The 15,895-nt window shown below is 39.5% G+C and overlaps 1 protein-coding gene across 2 annotated transcripts; it reads right to left on the reverse strand.

Moving 5' to 3' along the window:
• Positions 1-3,007: 3,007 nt before the first annotated feature.
• On the reverse strand, positions 3,008-14,508 carry flad1 (flavin adenine dinucleotide synthetase 1). Of its 2 annotated transcripts, none has more exons than XM_042489676.1 (11): positions 14,411-14,508; positions 12,621-12,714; positions 12,186-12,354; positions 10,765-11,142; positions 8,314-8,427; positions 7,967-8,234; positions 7,472-7,619; positions 7,074-7,172; positions 5,365-5,554; positions 3,503-3,576; positions 3,008-3,416 (listed from the first exon to the last, which is right to left on the reverse strand). In XM_042489676.1, exons 2-11 carry the CDS (start codon positions 12,626-12,628, stop codon positions 3,281-3,283), a joined length of 1,584 nt encoding a protein of 527 aa, XP_042345610.1. In that variant the 5' UTR covers positions 12,629-12,714; positions 14,411-14,508; the 3' UTR covers positions 3,008-3,280. The 2 variants fall into 2 exon arrangements, with proteins under 2 accessions (XP_042345610.1, XP_042345611.1); XM_042489677.1 differs by lacking the exon at positions 14,411-14,508 and adding an exon at positions 14,287-14,404.
• Positions 14,509-15,895: the final 1,387 nt, after the last annotated feature.

A 15,895-nucleotide genomic window follows, 5' to 3' on the forward strand; every position in this document is an offset into this window, starting at 1 on the left:
CTAAAATGTACATCCCTCTGATATCTCCCTCTGAAATGTGTTTAAGTAAATGTAGTTTAACATCACTCATAAAGCAACCTAAAAACAAACCACAGGTACCTCAAAACTCTACTTGTAAGCTTTAGTCTACAGTATTTGAGTAAATTTAGTTTATTTACATGAGTGGGCAAGATTTCTGCATCTATCTATCTATCTATCTATCTATCTATCTACAACGATCTATCTATCACATCTTTTCCTTTTGTTGTTTCTGGTATTCTTTGACTTTTTTCCCCTAATTTCTCTCCTTTTTCCCTTTCTTTTTTTCTTTCTCAAAAAACAAAAGTCTTTAAACCCCCCCTCCCCAAATTTCTCCACAAAGCAACCTCCCTACAATAATCATTCAAATTAATAATCAAAAACTTAAAAAATAATAAAAAAGTTTCATAACATAAATTAACATAATTTAGCCGAATGTATCAATAACTCTACAGCTCAGCAATACTATATACAGACACTGTAATTATCCATTATAGTAAGTTTGAGTCACATACTGTGGGGCCCATCTCACACACATTGTGTGTAATAATGTAATTTTCTTCCACATAAATATCACTATTCCAGACAATGTCCCGGTGTTGTTTTTTTTTTTTTTTTTATCACTCCACCCCTAACACACACCATTACATTTCTGCTGTGATTATGAAGCCTCTGTTCATTGCCTCTTTTATTACTGTTATTATTAATAAATCAAGCAGGCCGTGAAGCCCCGGACAGATAAGTTAGGGGGTACGGTGGTGGTGGGGGCGGGCTGGAGGTGGTAATTGCTGGTGTAACAGTGTGTGCTACCCCGCGGTGGCCTCGTAAGCGACCCGCTTTATTAGATCGGCCGGTATCGATCCTCGCCGCGCGGCGTTGACTAATCTCCAGGCGCGGAGAGAGAGAGGGCGGATCGATGAGCCTGGATTCAATCATGTCTGGAAACAGAGAAGGTAATTTATTGTAATCACGGTGCTAAATGGGGAAAAAAGTGAGAACAACGCGCCCGTGAGGTGCTCAAAGGGAACTGCAGCATCAGAGGTGGCGAGATGCTCGCTGAAATAAGCTGCAGTCTGCAGATGTGGACACAGATGTGGACACTCAGACACTGAGGAGACAACATGAGGCTGTCGGTTTGACCTTCAGGAGGCTGTCCGTGCTGCTGCGCGCGCACAGCCTCGAAAGCATGATTTTATCACCTGAGAGAAAACTGTCTTACATCATTTATCAATGCATTTTGATACAGCCTGTCTGTCTTATTGTTAGGGACTGTTCTTTATGAATCAGAGGAGGGGGGGGGGGGGGGGGTCTGGGTGTTACTTCGTAAAATGATCCTCCACCGTAAATAAGTTATTAAATTTAAAAAATGTACCCTTTGATGCTTGAAAATTAAAAGTTAAAATTTGAAGACAAAACCCTGGAGTTGAATAAAAGTTTTAAGTTAAAGCTAAAAACATTTTTTTGTAATGACTACAAACTTATTTTAAACTTGATTTTAAATCATACTAAATTGTCATTTTATCTTTGCACTTCTTGTTTGCACTTTTGTTATTTTTGATGGATTTTTTTTTAATCATTTGGTTATAAACCTTTAATCCTTTATCTCTCTTTATGCTTATTGCAAACCTGTATCCTTTATTATGTTTTATATTTTATTGCCTTTCACTATTGTCACGCATGCTGGTTAGTTAGTGCAAGTTTTTTTTCTTTGCCAGATTTTAAATGAGATATGTGGAATAAGTGATTTTGATTGGATGTCACAATTTTAAACTCAGATTTTTTTTATTAAAAAAAAGATGGAAGCATTTATAAAACCTTATAAACAAAAAGCAGTATTGATTTTCTCTTCTATCAGTGAGGGACGACGACCCCACGCTCTGGTAAAGCTCACAGTGGTTTGTTTTAAAAACCATCACCAGAAATAAAACGTAGGGAACTGTGGTAAACTGTATCAAGTGATTTCAGTGTGGAACAGGTTGCATCATTTCTGTTTTTTACAGTTTCTGGTTTTGGTAAGTGGTGTAACTTTGGCAATTTTAATAGAAAACATGTCTTCCAAACCTGCATGCTGAAGGCATGTTTCTGTCTTTATTTTACTGCTGATTTTTATTTACTTACTTATGTTAATTTACCACAATTTAAAATAAATAAACATGCATGTTTTCTTCAGCAAGAATTTGACATGCCTCCTGTTATGAGAGCCTTATTTTTTGCGTTTTAGTGTCTTGTGCATGTGGGTGTGGTTTCAAAAGCAGGTTCAGCACTGATGCCACTTGAGGGCGTGGCAGTTAACTCATTAACCATCATCGGTGTCACCTGGAGAGGGGCAGACGCTGGAGGCGAGACTGAAAGCTTTTTACTTGCACACCACCACGAACTGTTAATATATCTACACCTTCACACTGATCACAACCAGAACGGCGAGCTGGCAAAAGAGACCGACAGAGCACCATCCATGGCGGTGTTTAGCAGGGTCACCTGGTCTGAGCAACTAAGATGCATGAGCGGCGTCCTGGCGGTGAGTCTGTCCACACTCAACTGTTCCTCAGATTATCACGTCTATTGCACCACTTCAAGAGGGACAGGAGGTTATGAGTTTACTAATCTTAGTCGAACAGTCCCTGATTGGCTTCAGAAATCGGGAAAATGTTGGTCAGCCTTCTTAATGTATGTCTTTTTCGGTATAGATGATTTTTAAAATTATTGTCACTTTATTTATTTATTTTTGCTTTTTTGTGTTTTTTGTATATGTGCTTGTTTTTATTTGAAATGTCTGGGAATGTGGTGAGCACTGTGTTGTTAAATTAAAAATCGATAAAAATCTACTTTAAAAATGAATGTAAAAACACTGAATAAAGCTGTTTCACATTTAAACAAAAGAACTAGGACAAAGGGATTCATGAATAAGATAAATCAAGAGTAACAGTGAAGGCCCTGCATGCTGCTCTTTATATAAGACTAAAAACACTTACATGACAATGGAAAAAGATGACGGATGAATGTTTTATTTAACAGCACAGAGAGCCGTTACTTTAGGCTGAAACTCACATGTATAAACAAATAGCGCACACACACACACACACACACACACGCACACACACACACACACACACACACACACAGACCTCATTCTGCAGACATGAAGAATTAATGAAAATGTCCGTGTTTTTGTTTTCCACAGTTATGTATGAGTGCAGGGGGAGTGATCTGAGATCTGAAAACATGGCTCCGTCAGCAACAAGTGAGAAAAGAGACTTCTTCATCAGGCACGGGAGTTTCGCTCCTCGTCTTCGTTCTCCAGGAGGTAGGCTGCCTTGTATCGCGTCACCCCCCTCCCGTCCACCATCTGGAGGGAGGGGTTTCGACAGGTGTTGTCCATGCTGCCCAGTGAGGTGTACCTGCAGGTCGACAGGGATGTTTAAGACGGAGAATTCGGAGCTGTGATGTTGTGAATAATTGACGACAGTGGAAAAAAAAATCTCACCCTTTATCATAGAGGATACAGTAGGGCACATATAACGTCCTCAGGAACGACCAGATGTCGTGATACGTCCAGTCCTGTAGAGTGTTAACACATCATATTTAATTGGTTTGTGATGGATTCATGATTAGAAGAACTCTTCGGATCCCTTTGAGATGCACTCATGTGATAAAGGGTTAAATAAATTAGCGTACAAATGAGGTCAACTGCTGTGCTTCTCCTACTGTATCATATGCATCGCTGCGGCTGTCCCAGCGTGATCATCATCATCATCATCGTTCCAGAAGCATTTGCCGTCTCTAAATACATTAACAAATCTAAAATAAAGTAAAACGTCTTTTCTTCGGTGAGCCTGAGCAGATAAAAGAGCTACGACATCAGAAGCTGCTGCCGACAAAAGACGGACTGTCATAAAAACCTGCACAATCTAATTCAACTCAACACCTGCACTTACTTTTAAGTGAAGCTTTTAATGTTAAATATTTGTAGAATGTGCCACCAAGGTGTTGGCTCACATCGACAAGCTGTTTTTGGGTTTATATTGATCAACTTAATATTTTACAGGTGTACTCTGGTATTTGTGTGTGTGAGGGGGCAAAAGTATTCATATCATTTAAAGCCTCACTAATGCTGTATTACTGCGGGGCTGTTGGATTGCATTAAACTGTGCAGGTGCTGTGATATTTAGTTCACAGCCTGTAGATCTGCGCTCTGAAACTTCAGTCAAGATGACAAATAACATTAAGTGTAACAAGGGGAAATTGCCTGGCTGGAGCGGGCAAAACAGATTTGTATTACCAGTCAAAAAGCAGTTTTTCCTGCAGCACTATAAACACAGCATCTTTTAAAAAATGTGGGGAAACTGAAGGACTGCTTGTTTTTTCTTTTTTTTATATATAATTTATGTCTGCAGGTGCTCTTAGGATTAATGTTACATGTATTTTTACCACATAGAAGAATTTGTGATTTTGTTTTTACTTAGAGCAGGGATACCCGGGGCCACTTTTGCAAAAGGACTGAAGGCCAGGGGCCAGTTTCGGCAGCCCGCTGGTGAGGTGTCAGAGCTCCTTTAACTTAAAGCAAGTTATATTCAATACTTTAAGACTTTTTTTATGCCACTTGGCATCAAATTTAAGATCATTTTTGGCGGGGTTTATTTTTTTACTTAGGGAAACATTTATTTTGGTGAAAAATCTGGTCAGAAATGTAAAAAAACCTTTGAAAATTTTCAGTTTTTCACTCTGCATGTGGGAATTCACTGCCTTAATTTCCACGATTTTAACAAGAGGGATTTGCTAAAAAATAAAAATAAAAATTAAACAGACTAAGATTTTACAACGCAATGTCAGAAAAAAAAGATTCATCTGATCATCAATAAGACTTTCGAACGTCCAATTTAAGTCATTTTTAATAAAACAGTTAAGGCCTTTATATGAATGAAATCAATGCTTTATAAGGATTTTTAAGGATCAGCGGGAACCCTGGGTAGAGGCAGGGGAGTTTCTAGGATATGAAAATATTCAAGGCTTAACCCGGACCTCTGTCAGGGGGTCCAGTGGATCCTCTTCTAGCACTTTTTATATAACAAGCTCTACTTTTTTTGTTTTTATGCACTTTGGTCCCGTACTGATATTCAAAGAACCAAATGAGTTACTGATTTACTTTCACTATTTTCACTTAGAAACCTGTCACAGGCCGTGAGTATCACCGTCCTAGATCCTCTGACATGATATGACTTTATACAACAATAATACAATAAAAGAGGAACACCAGGACATAATGCAGCTATATAATGGTGTAATTTGTGTGTGTGTGTGTGTGTGTGTGTGTGTGTGTGTGTGTGTGTCAGTGTGTCAGTGTCTCACTAGTAACGGGTTGACTCTCATGTAGTCAGGCCAGCCAGGGTCAGTGGGACACATGGCTGTGAGTGTGTGTGAGTAGGGGTCACTCCTCCTGGTCCCCATCAGGACGGCTTTTAGCTCCGGTCTCCTCTCCTGCACCTCGCTCAGCGCCTGGCGAATACTGCCCTCCACCGAGAATATATCCAAGTCATATCTACGGGAGACACGTCGTCAAATAATTAGTTTCCGTACTTTAACATGGAGAATTAGTGAGCTTTTTTGACAGGAGGAAACAGAACTATTGGAACCGGTCATAGCTGCTGACTCCTGTTTAAAGCAACAGTCTGTAACTTTTATAAAAATAACCATCATATTTGCTGAAACTGCCACTATTTTCACACAGTGAGACAGACAATGTGTGTGAAAAATCATGTTGCTCTGCCTTCTTTTAGTGCATCTTATGCACATCTACTGCGGAATAAGGAAAACAACCAAACCAAGATATTTTAGTATTCTGTTTAGCTGTAAAATGAGACAGTTTGCTCTGATCACTGGGCGGTGCTTTGTTTAAATATTTTCATCACAGCAGCCAGGTAACAAACTTTCTGACTTTACAGTTAAACTGTACACTTAAATATGTCTCTGAAAACTCTGAAGTGAGAAAAAATCAATGCAGTCACAGAATATTATTCATATTTGATCAGCGCTGCAGAGTTTGACAGTTTGACTTTAGTTCACGAGCAGTGAATTACAGCTCCATCAGAGACCCCTCTGCTCTGATCGGCCATCAGAAGAACTACGAGGAGGAGGAACGTGTTTATTGTTTTTTTTCCCCACATCTGTCTCGTGGACTACTGTGTGAAAATAGAGGCAAATGTATTCCAGCAAATACGACAAACGTAGGGGCCGACCGGTATTAGTTTTTCAGGGCCAATACTGATTATTGTAGTCAAGGGGACCAATAACCGATATTTGGAACTGATATGCTTTTACAATAAAACTGAAAATCTTTCTGTCAGTATTTAGAATTTGGATTATAACAAACTCCGATTCAAAACTTTGTTTAAATGCCTCAGGCTGATGTTTTAATCAAAACTGAGACTTTCAATATCATATACAACAAGTTTCCAGCAATTTTCTTTTTATTAAGTCAAGTGAAAATTTTAATAATAATGAATAAATAAAATAAAAGTTCCTCCCATGCTGACACTTTCTTTGCACTGTTACTTAATTCATTTTAATGCCGATCACTAAAATAAAACGCTGACACAGATAATCTAAAAAATGCCAAATATCGTCCCCGATAATCGGCCAGACTTTTAATCTGTCGACCCCTAGACAAAAGATGTTGTTTATAAAAGTTAACAACTGTAGCTTTAATTTAACACGTATTAAATAAAAATGTGGCACACCAAGGGTTGTAGGGAGGTGCTGATGACTGAAAGCAGACTTTAAAGAAGGAAAAAAGTGCTGCACATTCTGGCTCCATATGCCTCTCTCTTTAATTCAGATGACGTTTCGGCCCTCAGGCCCTCCACATCATTGTTGATCCAGACTGTTGATCTTAAAGAAGGCCTGAGGGTTAAAACGTCATCCGAATAAAAGAGAATTGCACATAGAGCCAGACCGCAAACACTTTTTTTCTCCTACTTATATGTAAAAATACATAAATCTATTAAAAACAATCCGCTGAGATGTGTATTAACATTACGCAACAGGGTCGGCTGGCTCACCTTTTAATCGTGTCTTGTAGGAATCTCTCCATTTCTGGGAAGGGAGAGACGATACGGATATACAGGGCTTTCACCTTGTCTTTGCCATCTGGATAGCGCCTGAGAGCAGCAGGGAGAGAGAACATTTTTTATAACAGATAAACGAGATGGGTACAGAAAAAAAGATGCTTATCGTTGTCACTATCTGTCCAATACAGGTCGAGAAAAGTCCAGTCTGTCAAGATTTTTCTCAGTCTAGTTGCTGCTGAGCTCATTTTCCTCTTCATTTGCATCCTACAGTGATGTCCCACTGTGCACCAGTAATATCATCTCCCTCATTTGTTTTGTCCTGATTAAATCATCTCTATCCCCCAAATGTTCTCACTGTCTCCCCCCGTCCTCTCCCCGCCTCCGGTTACCGTTTCAGTGCTGCATAGTAGAGATGGAGCAGCGCTGTGCAGTCTTTGCCTCCGTTGAAGCCGACGCAGACTTCCTCTGTCGAATACTGATCCAGTGCAGCCTCTATCGTTTTCAGCGCAGACGTAACTTTCTCGCCCAGCGGCGTTCCTGCAGAGAGTAAAATCTGCAGCATAAGGATGTTTTACAGTCAAATTTTCTTGGTTATAATACAAACGATCCCTCATTCTTATGTCAAATTTAGAGTAAAAATACCTACTTGTCTCATTTTATTGATACTGATTCTATTCTCAGTTCAGTCTCATGACAGTTCTCTTCTGTTTTATAACCCACTATGATTTTACAGCAATTATTACTTTAATCTTTTTGCTTCCTTTATTGGTCCCACTGCCTGTGTAAAGTACAAGAGTTCTCTGCAATATCCTCTTTATATCAAGTTGACTTAGTTTAACTAGCACCTTCCACCACCCCTCGCCCTCTGCCCCCCCCCCCCTCACCGCTGTTGGCCAGGGTGTACACCTCAGCGGTGGCGATGGACACGGGGTCAGTGACCAAGGGCACCACGCTCCCTTTGGGCAGCTCATCGAGCAGCTGTGCCCGCGCTTTGTCCACCTCCTCCTGGCTATCTGAGTCCAGAACCAGCCTGACTCTGTGATAGTTGCTCAGCCAGTCAGGGTAGGAGCCGAGAGCCACCTTCCGGCCCCAACCAGCCTGCAGCTTGGTCAGCACAGGGGCGATTTCTGCTTCATCTGCATCCACAAACACCTAAAGAGATATTTGGTTATCGAAACACAGTGTTCAGGTGGATTTGTGCAGTTAATGATATGTGTGATCAGGGTGTTACCTCACGGGTGTGAAAAGTGGTCCCTGAACTGGCAAAAAGGTGCTCCAGACCATTGAAGGCCCTCTCCATCAGAGACGGGATCCCAGGAAAGATATACACGTTACGCACACTGACCTGAAAAAAAAACAGAAGACACATCATATATGGGTCAGACAATCTGTGTTTTTGTAGACCTGCAGGATTAATGATTTTTTTTGTACTTTTTGTATCAATACTTCTGATAACATGTATTTTAAGGTAGTTAACATCTCAAAAATAACTTTAGTTTCCTCTTGTTACTACACAGACTTTAAGCATGTTGAACAGTCTTAGGGCCAGTACACACGTCGTGTTTTTGTGCCCTCAAATCCATTTTTGCCGATGCAGACGCACAAAGGGGCGCGATGAAAAATGAGAACAATGCTGTTACTGTGTGTAAATGTTTTCAGTGTATTCATTAGAGCGGGATGGCATCACCCAGAGTTAACAAAATTCAACTTTTAGAATACAGCAACGCACAAAACATGTCATGTGATGAGCAACAATGTTCTCTTCTACTGTAAATATCCTTTTTTTAAAAATCAAACCTCACAAAGGATGCACCGTGGTCTAAATATACACTTAAAATGATCGAATAACCCGACAACAACAAACACAAACTCTCACAGCAAAACCAAAGTATTCATGTATTTGAATATTCTCACAACAACTCAAAACCTCGCAGTCCCAAAGACAAAAAAAAAAGTTAATTCGACTCAAATAATCCACCACGGGTTTTCTTTTATACTTTTTGACCAAATGAATCCCATTTTCCAAAAGAGGGGGAAAATTAAGTTCAGTTCAGTTCAGAATGAAAACAAAGTTCAAGTCAGGTCACTTTAATCCCAAAAAAGAAGAAACAGAATAAACAGAAGAAAAAAAACCTCGGGCAAAAATGAATCATTTTGTTTTAATCACTTACGGAGTCAGTAAATCAGTCAGTCCTGTAAATCTGGGACTCCAGTCTGTGATTTTACTGGTTTAGGTTAATGACCGACTGCTGTAGTCAGCTGAGCAGAGAATGAAGCAATAACGGAGCTGTTATGGAGAGATCCGGCAGGAGGACAGCATTTGGGTGGCAGATGAATAAACATTTGCAAGCAATATAACAGTCTTACTGTGTGCTTACCGCACGAGTGCGTTGCTAAAACCGAAACTCACTGCTGTTTTCCTGCTCTCCTCCTCTCCACAGAAAAACTGGATGACTCATGAACGGAAGGAAACTGAATTGTTGTGCAAACCGAGAACCAATCAGCAAGCAGAGTGGGTGTTTCCAGAGGTGTGTTCAGGTGATCAAACATTTTAAAGGAATTTAGTTTGTCACAGTATAACTATATGAGGTACATGTGCCGAAATATAATTATTTCACACAAGAAATGTTAACTATACAAGAGCACTATAGTTTTGGTTTTTTTTTTGATAAAATATCAACAAATAAACCAAATTTCAGCTAACTGCAACACAATTACTTGTAGTTTTGTATTCCTTACATGGTTGTATTTCTTTTCTTTTTAAAAAAAATTACATTTATTGATGAAATAATGTGACAAAAAGGAGTGATATATATGGAAAAGGCCAATAGGACAAATGCAATAGACGCACATGCATGCACACATACAACACACATAAAGGCAATAACATGCAGCGGTTATGATGTGTGATGTTTATTGGCAGGAGTCCAGGTGTAGAGATGATAGATTAGATTAGATTAGATTAGATTAGATTAGATTAGGTCCGGTATGTGTGGGTAATGTGTGTGTGTGTGTGTGTGTGTGTGTGTGCATGTTTTGATGTTTGTATGTGAGTTAGTGGCATGTGTCTGTGGTTACTGACTCTGGAGTGGTGCATGGTATATGTGGCAGAGAGAGAGAAAAAGGCAGCGTCACTGTCAAAGTGGCATTAAATATATCTTAAATAATAATGTTTTCACAATAACACAGAGAGGTGGTATAATAATGATATATCAGTTTCATTATAAACAACTCAATATAGTATAATAACAAGGATTATTGTGATTAAATTTGCAACGACGCAGTGATGAGGAGCGAGGCCGGACCGGTGCAGAGGAGAGGCATCACTGCAGTTTTTTTTGTAAATGCTCAACGTAATTCCCATTGCTCGAGGCGCTGCTTCACTCCTGCAGTATCTGCTTCACATTAACGTTACAATCTAAAGTAACCCCAGAACAGGACGGAGCAGACAGAAAATAATGTGGCTGTGATTGAACATCTTTCTGAAAGTCGTGTCTGAGAGGGTACAGCAAAGCAGAGAGCAGACAAAAGTGTGCAGCTACTCAGTTAGAGAGTACTGATCCTTTTTATTTTGGGTGTAATTTCATCTGTTTTCTTGTTTTATGACAACATGATCCAGCATTTAACAACTGCACCTTGATGAAAGAGCTCACTAACCCCCCTCTGTCCTGCCGTCACTCACCAGTGGGTATCGGAGCAGCTGTCCGGTCTGAGGGTCCGTTCCGTAGTTGAGATTGGCCGATCGAGGCACCATGGCCAGCTTCATAGCAGCACTGTCCTTATCCACCACTCCGAAGAACTCCTCAACCAGCCGCGCCAGCTCAGGATGGGGATATAACTCTTCTTGGAACGCCATGGCAACGCTCTCAAAGGTGACGTCGTCATGGGTGGGGCCTATGCCCCCCGAGGTGATGAGGTGAGTGTACTGAGGGGAAAGGAGGGCCACCTCTTTGGCGATGATTTCCTGTACGTCGGGTACGACTGTTATGCGCTGCACAGACACTCCAAGTTTCCTTAGTGCTCGTGTCAGAAAGGCACTGTTCGTGTCCAGTGTGTGACCCTGAGAGACGGAGGTCGAGAAGAGGCACTCTGTTAGTTTTAATCCACTTTTTGACCTAAACATTACATTCAGAGACTTAAAGGAATACGTCACCCGCAAAGACACAATCTGTATATTATTTACACACTGTGTGTGTGAAGAAAACTTTGTTTCCTGCACGCCTCAACGGTTAATGGAGAATCCAAAAAAAAGGCAAAAATTCTTCATGAATGGTTGTAAACGGAGACCACAAAATGATTCAAAACACATCAGTACAGTCTCTTGTATGTCCCAGCAGCGTTCCCAGGCTCACGCGTGTATTTGAACTCAAATGGAGCTCATGCACCCCTGCTCAGGGCGCACTGCTTGTAGGTGTGCGTTTTTAGCAAAAACGCATGTGTTTGAGAAGTACTGAGCGTACGGCTGGACAAATGAGACTGAATTATACTGGACGCTTTGTGCAAGAATTTGTAGTTGAATGTTTCGGCACAGTTTTGCTGTGGTTAAATGTGGTACCCAATCACTTCAGTTCAGAAAAAATGTTTTTTTGGATTCTCCTTTCACTGTGGAGGCAAACAGAGTTTCCATCACAAATCCAAGGCAACAGGCCTTAAGTAATTGATATACAAATGTTCATTTTTCGAGTGAAGTACTCTCACTTGATAAAATCCAGTGACACACAGTGAGCATGTTGTGAGGTTAAGACATGACATTGGACCAAAATCAAAGGCTTCATGTTTAAATCATGATCATGTCAAGTCAAGAAATAGTGCTGAAGCTGATGTTTATGAACGAGCGCTGCTGCCACATCAAATAACCATCACAGGGTTTTTCCTGAGGAGATTTCGTGTGGATCTTGGGCTGCTCTGTGGTTGAGGCGTGCTGATGAACTACATGTTGGAATGTGCATATAAATAAAATCACACTTTCAAGTTTGCAGACTTTTTTAGGGAAAAAAAGTGAGGGTTTATTTAGATATTCCCCAATCCACAAACTCTCAAGGATTCTCTGTGGGACACTGTCAATCACACAGACACAGATAGTGTCTATTTGCACTGAATCACCTTGAGTATCTCATCTCCGATGATGAGGATGGCTGCAGTGGGAGCATCCCCGTTGGCTGCAAAGGACGGACTAGAGCCCTGGTGGTTTGTGGACATGGTTGCTTTGGTGAGCTGAGCCGCCAGTCTCCTCACACGCACCGCTGTTCTGCTCAGCTTGGGAAAAGCAAGGCTAGAAGACAAAGGAAAAAGTGCTTATGACACCACTAAACAAGCAATTTCTGCATGTATGTTCTGCTCTCAAGTGTAAATTGAGGCACCTGTAAACATCTTTTCAGGTATAACAGTGAACAACAGCAACCTCGTCTTACAAACAGCAAAATGCTGCATGTTTCAAATTGTTTATATCTATTTGTGTGTGTGAATTCTTCATTATTTATTGTTGCTTTTGTGATTATTATGCATAAAAGGATCTGTAAAGTTTATCTTGAATCTTACCTCAACATTAAGAACCCATATGGAGTGTCCCAAAATGTTTCACTACAGTTCAGGCCCTCTTCTCTTCCATAATTTGTCTCCTACCAGGGAGTGTCTTAAAAAGAGACACACGAAGGAGCAGATTAGCAAACAAAGAAATCAAAAACAGGAGGAAAAAAGAACTGTGAGGAACCTGTACATCTACAAATGCATCCGCTAAAAATGACTTCTCATCAGTTGATATTTTGAAGAAATGGTGAGTTGCATTTATGATATTGTGCCTGGATTATTACAAGTAATTTTTCTGTATGAAAAAGGAACTCCAATTCTGTTTTATGAGTCTGTTAAAGGTCTAGTGTGAAGAATTTAGTGGCATCCAGTCATTTAAGAGCTGATTTCAAACAGGCCTGTAGGAGAACTACTGCAGTCAACGCAAAGATGCGAATGGCCCCATCTGTAGATAAATACAGCTAATTTAAAGGAAACAAAAACTCAAAAACTCTTTAGTTTGAGGTGGTAACATGCAAATGAAAACATAGTTATGACAATTATTTTCCATTTCTGCCATCATCTGCTGGTTTGGAAATGCTACTGAGTAGAGGTCAACCGATATTGATTTTTCTGGGCCAATATTTCAGGGCGAATACCGACACCAATTATTAGTAGTTAATGAAAATTGACATACATTTAAAATTAAAATAAAAATCTTTATCACAATAATTGGAATTTGTAATACAACAAACTCTGAAAAAAACTTTGTTTAATTGCCTTTAGTAAATGTTTAATCAATACTGAAACGGTCAACATCACAAACTGCAAATTCCCAGCAAGTTTTTTTTTTTAATGAAGTCAAGTGCAAATATATTAAAAATGAATAAAGAAAACAGCTCCCTGAGGTTTTTAAAGTAAAAGTTTCTCCCATGCTGGCTTTTTAATTACTTAATTTTATCTGCAACCATTAAAATAAAATGCCAACACAGATAATCAGCAAAATGCCAAATCTGTCAACTCCTAGTATCTCTCTATATATATACCCTTAGATCCTACACACTGGAGCTTTAAATATACCTTAAACAGTATATTAGTTAACCACAGTGGCCACATGTGCATCAGTGACACAGACATGCCTTCATACTGAAGCTATAACTGCTGACACTGCCTTTCTACAAAAATAGTCTGAAGCAGATGTGAATAACTGACAGAAAATGAGTTAATTTGATTTTCCAGCATGTAAATGCACAGTAATGCATTGAAGACCTCACATTATACAGCAGTAAAGGTGCAGAGAGGAGGTTGGTGGAGGACAAAGGTTTAATGAACAGCTGACCGCTGAATCCAGCGATCAAATGAGGTAAAGTGCAGACAGTGTCGGTGCAGGAGGATCACTCTGCATTTTACATTTTATAACCATCTACGTGCATGTTAACGTTTAGCCTTCATGCAGTTTGTCAAAGCGCAGGACTGACAGGAGACACACATGACTGCACTTTCTATTGCGCAACACTCGTGAGAAGATAGTGAAATTAATCCCATGCACATTCATAAAAAAGCTATAAATATTAGCAATCAAAGCGTCAAGTGCAACTAAGACAAATCCTAGCTAACTGTGGTTGTGGGAAGTCTCCTTGCTCGGTTACTTAACCCATTGTTGGGGGCACTACTAGCAACAAGCAAGCACTATACTCACTCCCATAGTAGCTTATGCTCCTTTTATACTGCCGATTTTTCTCCACTACCACAAATATCCAATAAACAAAATATCCCGTTTCTATAATTTGGTCACCAAACTGATTATAACAGAGGAAACTTACTCCTGAGCCGCATATGACCTCGTTACGTATCCGACACTTCGTGGCTACATGTCACTCAAAACACATGCCGCTCGCTGACCAATCACAATTAAGAACGGGATTCCGACAGCCAATCAGAATCACGGAGGTCTGATTTTTTTTTAAGGGTCAGCCTTTTTTGTGTACACGGAAGTAACCGAGTGATGGTTCGGCTGTTCTCGGATCAGTAAAGACGATGCGGAGCGGAAGTAAATACGCTGAATATTATCTAAATAAAAGAGTCTCCTCTATCTGCGAGTTGTCAGCCTGCAGCATCTCAACTTTGATAGCATGATGCTAACAAATGCAAAGCTTAAGACTTCTTCTTCTGCGTCTTCTGCTTCCTCTTCTTCTTCTACATTTTCAATTAAAAGAGACTCGTCTGCCTCTGCTGGCTGGAGGAGCCAATAAATGTATGATTGACACCAAACTAATATTCTCCAGTGGGTTTCTTGTCTATAGATGGCGCATGTTGACATGTCAAGAGCCGCGGTGAATTACTCATATTTCCTCAGCACTTTATTGGCTTGAGAGAACCATGTTGGTTTAAGATCACATTACATACATACATTAAATGCTTATCTTGTAACTTTAACTTTATGTTATGTTACTATTTTGCACCTTGTTTTCTTATTTACCAAGCACCATGCTTTTTATTATTATTATTTTCTTTTTTTAAATATTTGTAATTATTTTACTTTTTTTTTAGTATTATAATGTTCTTTTTATCCTGTAACCCATAGCGGCTGTAACACTGCAAATTTCCCCACTGTGGGACTAATAAAGGATTATCTTATCTTATCTAGAATAAAAAAGGATTACATTCAAGAAAGTCCTTGTACATATTTTCCCACTCACTACCCATATGTGTGTATATATATGTATAATTTATTGTCATTGTAGTGTTGTATTATTGTATTTGTATAGATTGTTGTAGCAATATGGCACACTGTTGATGAAACTAATTCAGTATTACTTATTTGACTTTTTATTGATCTCTGCACATTTAAATATTATTCTCACTGATGGCACATTTCTGTTTTTCTATTTTGTTTTTACCTACCGTGGTTTTTATTAACAGTTTTTTTTATATTCTTATCTTTTAATCTTTTTATTATTGAGCAATATTGTCACTTTATCATGTTAATTCCTGTCCTGTGCTGTCGTTTAGTGTTGTATGTGTAAATGAGGGCACTGACTCATTCACTGTAAACCTAATCTACCTACGGTTATAAATGAAGTTACCTTACTTTACCTTATTGCCAAGGTTGGTATAGCTAATTTTGCACATTGTATAACTGCACCTCCATTTTATCTTTCTTTCATATTTGGAGGCAGTTGTATGGATGCTTAGAGTTTTAATATTGATGTTTTGGTGGATTATTCTGCTCCTTCAGTAACTATGCCAGCCGGGTGCTATATTTATTACTGTATGTTGTATGCTTGTTGTATGTTGACCATGGTGGC

This window comes from Plectropomus leopardus, chromosome 7 (genome assembly GCF_008729295.1).
Source record: "Plectropomus leopardus isolate mb chromosome 7, YSFRI_Pleo_2.0, whole genome shotgun sequence".
NCBI classification, from domain to species: Eukaryota; Metazoa; Chordata; class Actinopteri; order Perciformes; family Serranidae; genus Plectropomus; species Plectropomus leopardus.

What these genes read in the sequence shown, in the direction of transcription:
- flad1 (XM_042489676.1), bottom strand. An exon ending in TCGGAGATGAGATACTCAAG is followed by an intron (nt 11,143 to 12,185) that starts GTGATTCAGTGC and finishes TCCGTCTCTCAG; the next exon opens with GGTCACACACTGGACACGAA. An exon ending in AGCTGCTCCGATACCCACTG is followed by an intron (nt 8,428 to 10,764) that starts GTGAGTGACGGC and finishes TTTTTTTTTCAG; the next exon opens with GTCAGTGTGCGTAACGTGTA.